Source organism: Pan paniscus, chromosome X, assembly GCF_029289425.2.
Source record: "Pan paniscus chromosome X, NHGRI_mPanPan1-v2.0_pri, whole genome shotgun sequence".
NCBI classification, from domain to species: Eukaryota; Metazoa; Chordata; class Mammalia; order Primates; family Hominidae; genus Pan; species Pan paniscus.
In genome coordinates, this window is record NC_073272.2 from 10,256,790 (window position 1) to 10,270,121 (window position 13,332).

Here is a 13,332-nt window from a genome sequence, read left to right on the forward strand (position 1 = left end):
TAACTCTTCCTCTGAGTCTCAAATCCGGGCATTTTCCCCCAGCTCACTTCTCTTTCTGTTTGATGCCAACTCCCTCCTTATGATCTTCACAATTATCTGCAGAAACACACTGCAGAGAGCAAGCACATTTTCAGAGATAACTGAAATAGGAAGGCTGTATTAGCTCCTTCTACGCTATACAATTAGTGTGATTACCAACGTAAAATATGCTAAATATTTAGCATGTATACCCAATTTCAGCCTTGGGGAAAATAGTTCCTTTTATTGATGATCACATGTGGTGCTTTCAGGAGAGAAAGATGGAACATTTGGATTTCAGAAAGATAAATTTCAGGTTTCATCACTTAACCTCTTGTGTTTCATGCCACAAACAGGCAAAGTAACAAGCACGAAGGTTTGACACAATGGAAAGACTTTGAGCCTATGTTGGGTAAAGTGACAATAAAATCACTTATCACCCTTGGAGAAATGCAGGCCTATTATTGCACTGACATGAATCTCATGGGAAAAGACCACTTCTGCTTGTCCCAGCAGAAATGCCATCACTTTTTCTGAGGCAGGCTTCTCTAGGTTTAAGACAACACTATTTGTTAAATACAGAAACCCATGAGGCCATAAAGAGAGCAACGATTATAGATCATCATAAAGAAACATGCACATGTGCACATGGAGAGCAATACCTATTTCAAGAAAATGAATGTTGATTTTACTTATTTCATTTCTACCAATAATGTCTATAGATTAAACTTCGCACTGAAACGCATCGTAAGAACACCTCATAAGGTATACTTATGGTATATACTTGATGTAACTTTGGTCAAGTGCAGTTATATTTTAAAAACAATAATATAACTGTGTCACAAAGTTTTCAACTAAATAGAAGTTTGCTTCTAATAATATTTAAACCTTTTTTTTTTCTTTCCAGACTTGGCAGTTGGGGTAGTGTTCCTTCTCCCTTAAAAAAAAAAAAAAAACTTAGCAAAGCTGCTGAAGCTACACTGCAGGCAAATTTCCAACTATTAAATAGTTTCAAGACATATGTACAGCCAAGCCTTTTGCCCATTGGAAATGGCACATCCCGAGCAGCTGTGGAACAGAGTAAAAAGTCATGGGTCCCCACGGGGCAACAAGGAACTTTATTACCATCAGTGATGTCTGCTCTAGTTTTACTGACACTCTGTAATGCATGCATGGAATAACATCCAGTGTGATACTTATATGCTGTGAAAACAATGCTGTCTGCTTCCTTTTCCTTTGTAATGTATCCTATGCACATGGAGAAATAAGGAGAAAAAGATGGATGAAGAACTTGGAATTTAGAGGGAAATGAATATAATTACTAAAAGATAATATGCTAGGTTAAGGATAATTTAAGTTGGATTCTTATGTTTCTTCATAAGATCCCTTAAAAGTGTGTTATTTTGTGATGTCAAATTGATATTGACTAATTTCAAATGAACAAACATGCTTGCCCGCTTTTGGCAACATATCAAAAAAATGAATTTGGATTTTGCCTTATACAATCCACAAAATCAGAACTCTTCCTTCTTTTACTACCCATATTGACACATAGATGTAGTCACAGTAGCCAGAAACAAACACATTATTTCCCAAATTCAGCAAACTGGTAAATACTATTTTGTAATAGGTAGTAGCTACTTAGCAATATATATTTCCAATCCTAAGCATGCAATATTCTGTATTTTTGTATTTTGTAATTTTGTATTTACTTTATTTGTAAAAATACGAATGTTTATTTGTAAAATAACTATTTTTACTCATTTGATAAATATCAGCAATATCAAGGAAAGGTTAAACACCAATTTACTGAAAAAGATAAGCAACTGCAACATGGAACCCAAAGGTGTTTTTATATTTGTAACCCTGACTCCAAATTGGTCATTCCCAAAATCTGGGCTCTCTGTTGGTTAGACATTAGTGGTCTTCTCATTCCAAGAAGTGAACAATAATGTAAAGCTCGTCAGATTTTGGGAAATGAGAGAGGTGAAAATAAAAGAAACTAGAAAGGGATGCCTGTGTCTGATTATTAACTTTGTACCACAGAGGAAGAAGATTAGGAATATTTAGTAATGTGGGAATTCCTTTCATGATTTCACCACATTTTATTCATGAAACTATTAATATATTTATTTTAAACCATAATTCAAAATGTATTAGATCCACTCTGTAACAGGAATCACGCTGATGTTGAGTTAAACAAGAGGTAAACAACAGATGTTTTCAGGGTCCCACCCTGACTTTCTTGTGCTAGGCTGTTTCAGGGCACACCAGCTCAACTTCTGAATGCCCTCCCACACCTCCTCACCTAAGGCTGTGTCTGGGCTCAGAGCAAGCTCCGCCAGCATGCAGACCAGATACGCTAGGAACAGCTGCAGACAAAGACTGACTTGAACACCCTTAACCCCCCTCCAGCGAGGAGTTCTGAGGTGTGTGTGCTTCACGCTAGCTCCCTGAGTGCCCCGTGGAGAGGAAGCTTAGGTTGCCTATGGTAAATAATTCACCCTTTATTGTATTCCTTCTACACCCTGTCCTACTTCCCTTCTTACCTACCACATTCCTGGATCACTTCCTAAGTAAACTGCTCACACTCAAAGCCTTCACTTGGATCAGGTTCTGAAGGTGTCTGATATTTGATGGGCAATCTCTATTTGTTGAAATCTGTGTTTCAAAGCAGCAAATATCAACTTATGTAGGAATATGCAGACATATCAACATCTTGTGCTCAGAGGTTTCATGTTGTTTGTTCCAAATGGAATGGGATAGAAAACTTTAGGTAGACCCCCAGGAATGACCTGTGAAGGTAACTTACTATGTGCAAAGATGCAGTCCCACATTCTAAATAAAGAGACAAAAAGTAGAAATGAGCACTAGGCATTAATCTATTAAACTATTATGCATCTTTAATTTCAAAGCCAATTTCCCGTCTCAAGTATCAGGAAGAAATACAGTATTTAAGTAGGCAAATATAAAAATTTAAGTAGGCAAATATAAAAATTATCCAAAACTCTTAAAAAATTAATGATTTTGCCCATCCTATATTTATGCATTTGTTCTGGGAGGGGTAAGAGTTAGCAATAAAAATACTCAGAAATGGTATTCCCCAGGAAAAGGAAAAGCATGAAACTAATTTACTAATCTATGAATAACTTAGAATTTCCTATAAAAATAGTTATGTTGAGTTAGGTCTAAGTTATGGGAAAATAAATGAGTTAAGAAGAAATTAAATAGCAGTCAATGCATTTTGCCAAACACGGACTAATTTTGTGTTTTAAAATAACTATAAAGAAGATAAGGACAAGAAGTTTGGCTTTTCCATGAAAATCAGTTTTATAGTCCATGAATCCTATGCAGTGAGCCTCAACTAACTGGAACTCATTTTATCTATTTTTGCTGTTTAATTTTACTTTTATTTGCTGAGATATTCATGGTAGATGAAAAAAATAAAAATAAAAACCCTTCCTGCTTTCCTTGACCCAGCCTTAAGTTATCAACACTGTCTCTCTACCCAAACCAAATACACTAGATAATTGCTTACTCCTTGCACAGACTACTACCTTGGAAGTGGTGACTGTTTTTTAAAAGTAATTTTAAACCACTGGAAGACTGGCACAGTTTCAGTTCTGGAGCAAACAGGGATAAATGGACATTTATTGAATGAAAATGCACCATTTTTTGAAACACCACAGTCATTGCAGTTATTATGAAAATGTTGTTCTATCTCTCACGTTGACAAATACACCTGATATGGTTTGGCTGTGTCCCCACCGAAATCTCAACTTGAATTGTATCTCCCAGAATTCCCACATGTTGTGGGAGGGACCCAGGGGGAGGTAATTGAATCATGGGGGCAGGTCTTTCTCGTGCTATTCTAGTGATAGTGAATAAGTCTCACGAGATCTGATGGGTTTATCTGGGGTTTCTGCTTTTGCTTCTTCCTCATTTTCTCTTGCTGCCACCATGTAAGAAGAGTCTTTTGCCTCCCACCATGATTCTGAGGCTTCCCCAGCCATGTGGAACTCTAAGTCCAATTAAGCCTTTTTTGTTCCCAGTTTTGGGTATGTCTTTATCAGCAGCATGAAAACAGACTAATACAACACCCAAAATTTATATTTCCATATGTCTCAATTTGAGGTGCATCCCAAATGTTAGTTCTTGCAGTCTTACAAACCAAAAATGTAAGCACTGAATTCATAGTAGATTCCATTATGTTTTCCGTAAAGATGCATCACAGAATTATGGGAGTTTAACAAATCAGTAAAACGGTGGAAGACACTCCCTCCAGGATATGTCTAAAGGAGACTTAACCAGTACACTAACAAGATGCTGCCACATCTTTCCCTACCTTTCTCAAGCTCATCAAATGTAGAAAAGAGCCTCACTGGGAAAAAATGTCTTTAACAACTTTTTTGAAATATGTAATTTTCATACCATAAAATCCTCTCATCTTAAGTGCTCACTGACATTCTTATACTTACTGTGTTGTGTAACTATCACCATCACTGGGTTCTAGAATGAGTCCATCAACCCACAAAGATTGATCCTTCATCCCTTACTGAGAAAATTTAAAGGTAGAAACAACAACACAACATTTTCTGTCTTTACCTTCTCTTTTTATTACTCATGTTTCATTTCCTCATATATTGAACAAGGATTTGTTGAGCAGCTACTATGTGTCAGGTACTGTTCTAGGCAGTGGGAATAAGAAGTAAAAACGAAAACATATCTGGTCTTATGAAACACAGAAACAGACACACACATTCATCCTAATTGGATGCAAGGAGAAACAGTGGACAAGATTAACCAGCAAAATACTAAGGCAAGGTAGACAGTCATAACAGAAAATAAGAACAAAAATACAACACGGGCAACGTGGATTTGTTTGCTTGTTTGTTTATACATATAAGTAGCATGGCTAAAGATAGTTTTGCTGGAATAGAGATATTTGTATAAAGAAGGTGAGCCAGCGAGCCTTTCAACAATCTGAAGGAAGAGCATATCCCCAGTCCAGGACCAAGCAAATGCCAATATCCTGAAGCAAGGGAAAGATTATAGTATTCAGAGAACACAGAGGAGCCTAGCATGTTGAACAGGAAAACAGGGAGGGTAGCGATGAAGTCTAAGAGGAAGGAGAAAGGGGGGGTCAACTGGGTCTTAAAATCCATGGTAAAGAACATGGCTTCTACTCTGAATCAGATGGGGGAAGCTGCTGGGACACGTTGAGCAAAAAACTGTCGGGAAGTGGCTCAGATTTTAGTAGGATCACTCAGGTGGCTGTGTTGAGAGAGGACTAAAAAGGAAGGGATCCAGAAGTGGAAATCCGGAAGCAGGGATGAGAGGCCTGGGTCTGAAACCCAGGATCCGGAAGTGGGGATCCGAAAGCAGGAATGAGGGGCCAGGATCAGGAAACAGGAATCCAGAAGCCTTAAGGCAGAAGCCAGGAGGCAGAAGTGGGGATGTGATTAGGAAGCTAATACAATTCCCAGTTAAAGACAGAACTGAGCGGATTAGGGGAAACACAGGGAAAGGTGAATCAAGGCAGATCTGAGGATTTGCGGTGGCTTGTAGAAAATGTTTAGAGTGGAGAATGACTGCAGGCCTCTTTTGCCACAAACTGCTGCAAGAGCAGCATTGCCGATTACTCAAATGGAGGTTATTGAGAGAAAGAGTGCTTAATGGAAAAGTCCTTTATTTCCTTGGGGATGCTCGTATTTCCAGAAAGAAAGTAATCATTTGTCGATCACTGTGACTGCTATGCTTTTGGCCTTTTTTTTTTTTTTTTTTTTTTTTTCCAAATAGGCTTTTCTAAGGAATAGATCAAGTACCAAGCTACAGGATACTCCCACGCTATAGGACTGCAGTTCAGATACATGGGTAATAAAAGAGGCAAAAGACACAGAATTAACTTTATTTCTACCTTTAAATTTTCCTGGTAAGCCATGAAGGATCTTATTGGGGTGATGCACTCATTCTAAAACTAGATGATGGTGATGGTTGCACAAGTCAGTAAATACTAAAAATCACTCAACTGTACACTTAAAATAAGTGATTTTTATGGTATAGAAATTATATTTCAATAAAGTTCTTTAAAACATTTTTCCCAGTGAGGCTCTTTTCAATGTTTGGTGAGAATGAGAAAAGTGTGGAAAGATGTTGTCCCACCTTGTTAGTGATTAAATCTGCTTTAAAGATATCATAGAGGGAATGTCTACCACCCTTTGGCTGATATGTTAAACTCCCGTCATTCTAGGACTCATCTTCACTGAAAATATAATGGAATCTTCCATGAATTCTGTACAGACATTTTTGGTTTGTAAAATTGCAAGAACTAAAGTTTGGGATGCTCCTCACAATGAGACATATGCGATGTGCATTTTGGGTATATTTGTAACAGTGACAGAACAACATTTTAATGAAAACTGCAATAGTTGCATTATCATTCAATAAAAGTCCACTTAAATTTGGGAGATGCAGCTTCCATTCTAGATTATAAGTTGCTCCGATATACTAGGAAGTGTCAGGACAGCTTGGCCTTCCTACTTTCAGTTAGCACCCTCATGACCCTGGGGCTGTCACAGGATCTCTGCCCAGATCCTGAGGATCTTGTGATAGTAAGGCTCTGTAACAAATCATGAGAGCAAAACCACCTTGGTCACCTCCACTAGGCAGGAGGTGCCACTGCAACTCCTACAGGAAATTAATTCAGCATCTGTCTCTAGAGGCTGAGAACCACTTCTGTCTGAGGTCTGATTTTGCAGTCTTATTCACAGAGCACCAGCCCAAATCCTGCAGGCAACTGAACAGATGGTAATATATTTTGACCAGAACATCTCTGGATCGCATTTGAACCATGAAACTCAAGGTGAAGCATTCTGAGGCTTTTTATTGATAAGTACCTCCTAACCCACAATTAATTATTTATTTCACTTGCCTCTCTAAATTTTCAAATCACTTGGAGACAGAGTCTTAAGACAAGCTTTGATGTCTTTATTTACAATTTCACTTTAAAGTTTGCTTAGTTCATGAATTTGCCTCCCTGGGGAGAAAAAAAAAGTGTTTTGTTTGTTTGTTTGTTTTAAAAAAAGAGGCTTTTAAATGTAAGGTTACAGTATTTGTTAATGTCCCAATAAATAAATTTACTTAAAATAAAATAAATTTAAATTAGCTTCTGTGTAAGAAGATGACTTGTTATTAGTAAGAGACTAATGTAACTAATCTGTATCATGAAACCAGATCCTTATAATTAGTCAAGCAGATGTCTAATTAATTTGGAAGGTACACAGCCATATGGATGCAACTAGAAAAATAAACTTGAAGATATTATTAATAGCTGGTCAAATTATGTCCTTCAACCGTCACAGATTAACCACAAATGTAACACACTGTTGATCTGATTACACAGAGGTTTTAAAATATAAAGGCAGTCAGAACTGAACAAAATTATAGCAATGATTAAATGACTCAGGAGGGGTTTAAATTCTAGATGTTATGAAGCAAACGTAGGAGTCAAATTCACTTTCAATTTAACAATCATTTCAAGAAAGGCTATTTTGTCTAGAATAGCTAAAATTCAGTCTTTGAAAATCAATTGAATGGTGTTTGATACAGAATATCTTAAAGCAAAAACTCAACAGATGTTGATAATGAAAACCCCCTCGCCACTTCAAAGTTTAAAAAAACTCCCTTATGTTATCTTCTATGATATACTGCAGGTAAAATTCCAATTTTGTCCTTAGCCATAAATGTACATGGTACCTTCAAACACATCTGGTCCCATTCTCTAAAACAGCAAAGCCACCTGTTGACTAACTATAAATATGAACATAGAGACAGTGAATCTGCATTCCATGTGTGCCTGGGAGCAAGGATAGTATTCTGTGTCTGGGAAGAAAAGGAAGACTGACCTTTGGAAGAACGGAAGTGTTTGCTGGGGGCAGTGAAGCCTCGAGTTCCATGCACATTCACAGCAGCCACTCGAAACTGGTACCATCGGCTGGGTCTTATGTCAGTCAGTTGAACTCGCTCGTCTGTGGTCTGAGGGGACATGTCACAGAGCACAGGGAACATGTCACTTTTTATTCCGACATGTTAGTTGGATCTGTTTAGAAAAATACACTAACCCATCAGCCAATGCAACTCAGTCTGTCTTCCTCCTGATAAGAGGGGCTTATCATGCCCAGTTATGAAGAGAGCTGTCAGGGAACAAAGAACCACTGATATTTCACCCCAAAGAATTAAACATCTCTTGAAGTCAAAACCTTATGACAAGAGCTTGGGCTATTTTTAAATCTGGTGACTAATTACAGCATTTGAGATATTCAATCAATAGAGAATATTTATGTATAGTAATTGTTACATTACAGCAAGAAGATGAAATCATCTTCAGATTATAGAAAGAAAATGTCTTTTTAACTCACATGCCAAATATAACTGTAAAATAGGTATAACAACCCACATGCAACCCACTAGCAATTTCTGGAAGTAAAGTATAACCCAAGCCACTGTTTAAAAATCTCTTGAGTAAGTCACATAACATCTATGAAGAACCAGTCCTGATCTAAAAGGGTGAGATGTGTTAGCATATATTTGTTCAATAAAATGCCCAAAAGGAAAAAAATAGACACTGGGGAAGATCAGAAGGTTTTGCTGTCTCTAGTGCTACAATTTTAAGATATCAAATAACTTTAACAGTCTTCATACTATATACCTGCTTTCAACAATGTTCTGTGTTTTGTTTCCATTGGTAGATCTGAAAACCTTTGCCTTGAATTCCAAGAAATAACCATCTACAGTCTATGCCCTCATCTACACCAGGTGCCGAACTCAACTTGGATCTGTGGATGAAACTAAGGAAACAGGATTGGATTTGAACACTCCCAAACTTCAGGTTATAATAACCTCAGCTTAAAATAACTTAATGTGAAAATGACTGTCATGTTTACATCAATATCTAAAAGAAGCTGAACATTTCTGAGATCAAAGGAAGAATATGAACTCTTACATGTGGCTTTCTACCTGATTTAGCAGACTTTGAGAAAACACTTTCAACTTCATCATTTAGAGTTTCAGCTGCGAATTTAAAAAGCTTAAAGTCAGCATGGTATCCACAGCGTTTAGCAGAGAAGGAAGTACTACATGTAGCATTAACAGTAAAAAATAATACCAGCAACAATAATAAAAGAGCTTTTCACTTTCCAAAAATCTTTTGGAGATAAAAGAGATGATCTTATTGCTGGTTACTTTCAAAATCTTTAAGTAATTTGGAAAAATTACAAATGAATCTGTACCACGTTTTATGAAAGCATGCCGTGTAAATCAAATGGAATTTCAGGCTGTATTCTGATTAGCTTTATGTTTTACTGAAGCAAATTTTTTTATATAAAATATAGGTATAGAATAGAATTACTAAATTTATTTGACTAGGTTTTTTTTTCTAATTTAATGTTGTGTTTTTACATCAAACTTCTTATTTATTTTGGGGTCTTAACATTGTTTTATATTAGTGCTTAACCCCTTTGAGATACTGCTATTTAGAAGATATTCTTCTTCCAAACACCTAAATATTGACATTTATTTTACATTTACTGAAAAAAAAATAGGAATCTAGTCCTTGGAAAAAATGATCTAATCAACATAAGGTGAGATTTTTTTTCCTATAGACATAGATGTGGAGAAGGCATTTTAGTTGTCTAAAGGCATGAAACAGTTTCACATTCAGAATCTGTTACTTTTTATATCCATGTAGGGTTTGTGTGTGTGTGTGGGGGGGTAGCAGCTGGTACTGGATTTAACAGCTCTTAAAAAGAAAGAAAATATTTTGCTTTTCTCATCAACAAGACAGAAGAGGAGGAAGCACTCTCTGGGAGTGTTGCCATGCAGGTGGTATATCAGTTTTTAAGTTGACTAAGACAAAGAAGAAAGCACTTAGTGAAGATTTATGTGCTGCTGGCTATGTCCCACTAAGTAATTTTGTGATACAAATCTTATGCCATGCTCCTAAAGTCTGTGGGTGGAATAAAGGTGTAAATGCAGGAGAAACAGAAGAGAAGGCATTTAGATTATTAAATGTCAAATTAGTCCTTATAATGTTGCATTTCCCTTACTCTAGTTGGCTTTGAGTTTAGCTGAGGAAAATGTGGTTCTTGGAGAAAATACATGTGAATAATCAGGTTATAAAATTATCTCCCTTCCATGTGTATTTGAACAAATTAAGCCAATGGTCGAGTTTCTGAGCACATTCGTTTGTATCTATGAACCTCATCCTCTCTTTAGAAGACCCCATGATGTTCATTTCATATCTGAGTAATTTATTTCTGTAGTCAAGCTATTTTGAGGCATAGCAAGTTAATTTTTTGTGCATAGCTATGTAGCAGACACTACCTCCAGGATGAAAATCAAAGTCTATATGAGGTTCTTACCTGGGCCACTGTCTGCCAGTGAGTGGCATCATCTTCGCTAGGATGGATTCCATAATTCCATCTTCTTTGTACCACATAGATCACAGGCTCAATAGAAATATTGAATTTCGAGGACCACTTAACCTCCAGCTGTCCAGACTGCAGTTCTGTAAATCGTAACTCTTTTCTGGGCTTCAGGGGGACACCTGAAACAGGACCGTATCAATTAAAACAATCTGCGTATGACTCAAATTGAAGTAAAAGTTGAGGAAGAACAAATATGGAAGAGATGAATCTGATCTGATGACAACTGAGATTTCCTTTCATAAAAGTGGCCTCTCCATACAGGGTTTCACATCTGAAGTCTTCTGACACTCAGTTCAGCTATTTGCTCCTTTTTCTTTTAACTTGTCTTTTTTTCTTTTTTTTTAATAAGACAGTCTAAATTGGTTCCTGATTCTGTAACAAGTGGCTTATTCCCTAGTAATCTCTAGAGCAATCATTTCATGTGCATTTTTTTGAATAAATCATGTTACAAGGTTGTTTCACTTGAGGTTAACATGGAATTCACACTAGGAGATCATTATAAAGAGTTTCAAGTCATTTCCCCATTTTTTATCATGCTCTGTGTCTATTGATATATCCTAAGGTCATTATAACATGGTTTCCAGATTTGATCTTCCTTCTTTCTCAGGGAGTTTTTCATTTAAGGAAAACACTGCAAAGCAAAATCTCTTCATGTGAAATCTCCTAAGAGTGATTTCCAAAGTTCAAGTCTTTTGGATTCCGCAATCAATTGCTCAAGCATTCCCCTATATATAGTCTTAATGGCTTAACATTGGAAAATAATGAATTTATAATGTTTGGTTTTGGCATGAGTGAGTGCGCTGCTTCAAAAGTTTCTCACAGGTGTTTCATTTTAAAGTAGTTAATCATTCTGATTTCTTTATCGCCTTCTGTACATGCAAGTTGTCTGGCAACTGATACATTGAAGAACCACAGTTCAAAATAGCAGGCATTTCAGAAAGGGAATTTGTAAAGAAATTTGTAATACTAATAGAATATGCAAAACTAACTGAATGAAATAGAATCTATGGCTCCATGATGGTGAATGCCATCAACACCAAGAGCACCAATTACCATTAATAGCATTTTCTGTACACAATGGTCATTTGCTGAAAGCATTGAAAACTCATTTCAAAAGCTAGTTAAGAATGCTCTATTTCTTCTTCCATTTTGTAAGTTTAAACACAGAAGAAACTGGAAAATGTGCAAACACCAAATGCAAATAAGGTTTGATGCATGTTGACATGGTTGAATTTCAACTCCTATTTCATTTTGATCTTAATTCATGGTAAGTCTTGTTTAAGAAAATTTTAAAGTCATCAAATATTTGGATGGATGGAATTGAATATTTTTTTTAAAGCATATTTATATATGGTCAAAAGTCATTAATCTAAAAAAAGCTATTTTCTGGAGAAAATGTTTACCATACCTATTGCAGTCTCCTTTATTACTGATGGGTCATGGCTGAGTAGTGACCTTTAGTTTACAATAAATTTGTCTCATCTGATCCTCACTGTGAGTTTGTGAAGTGGGTAAAGGGTTAATTATCTACATGTTGAATAGGAGATAACTGAATCTAAGGAATATTAAATTAGTTGCCTGGGACTACAATCTGATCTCAGGTTTCTCTCTGAATTATCTGCTGCTTTCTACATTTCATATTAGAAAAGGCCACATAGAGAGATAGAGAAAAGAGATGGTTTTGATAGATATGCAAATCCCTTGGACATTCTTATTCTAAGATCCTCAGCTTTCCTGGTGGATCTGGAACTTCACCAAGTCAGTCTTTGACTCCTGTTCTGCCATGACATGCATTTATTTCAAGCTTGTATTGTAAACTTTTCATCTCAGTGCATAACCATAGCAATGGGGGTACCTAGACTTGGATGATTAGCATACTGCTGCTAAGCAAATGTTTTTCCAGTCTATCTCTAATCCCTGGCTAAGCTGCAGACCATCTTTTCCACCTGCCTGCTGAATTTCTCTGTCCCAGATATGCCCCTTCTCCTGGGATATCTATCTTTATGACAACTTTATTCTTTAGGATGTCTAAGGGATCTTAGAACCTTTTTGATATGTTCTTGCAGCTAACAACATTTAGTTGTCTTACTGCATAGTACATTTTCAAGAATTATCAAATCATTCTGTCTCCATGATGGCCACCTGACTTTATTCCCTTCCTTGTTCCGACCTTTCAACCTATTTCCCTGCATCTCAATCTCTTTTTCTACTGTCCCCTTATTGGTACTTTGGGGTTATTTTTCTAACGTAGAAGCGAGGTTCTCTCCTTCAGCTTCCCAAACTCTTTAATTGCATCCCATTCTCTATAGAATGAAGGGAAACTTCTTGGCATCCCCTTCAAGGCATCCTTCTTCATAATTGGCTGCCATTTATTTGTCAATCTATCTCCTGGTACATCTTTAATTTTTTGTCACAGATATTATCTTTAAACCCAGCTTTCCTACAAACACACTGCCAGGTACTTAATAATACCATGGCCTGTTTATGGTTTTTTTGTTTGTTTGTTTGTTTGTTTTCATTCTGAAATGTCTTGCCTTCTGCTTTCTAACTGTAGGCCCTTGAATATTTCCAGGCTCAGACCAAATGCCACCCCTCTGTGACACTTCCCCTAAACTTCTCAATTGGAAATAAAGGCTTTATTCTTTTGCCTCCCTTCAATGTTGAGCCTGTAACTGTCAAGACATGCATTTAACTGCCTCTTGCTGCAGCAAATTCATTTAATGATGCCTGTCTTTCCATTAAGCCACAGCCCCCAGAGGTCAAAAACCATGTCTCCTTCATTCCCGCACCTCACAATGTCCCAGAAGAGAACATTCTGCAATAGCAAATG

General features: G+C 36.8%; 1 protein-coding gene across 1 annotated transcript in view; it reads right to left on the reverse strand.

The window, feature by feature from the left end:
• The window catches only part of ANOS1 (anosmin 1), a 199,684-nt gene that overhangs the window by 45,005 nt on the left and 141,347 nt on the right, over positions 1-13,332 (reverse strand). Inside the window, exons 5-6 of the mRNA XM_008959454.4 lie at positions 10,437-10,621; positions 7,923-8,052 (exon numbers count right to left, since the gene is read on the reverse strand). Of these exons, the coding sequence (XP_008957702.2) occupies positions 7,923-8,052; positions 10,437-10,621 (315 nt within the window). The remainder of the gene's footprint in view (positions 1-7,922; positions 8,053-10,436; positions 10,622-13,332) is intronic.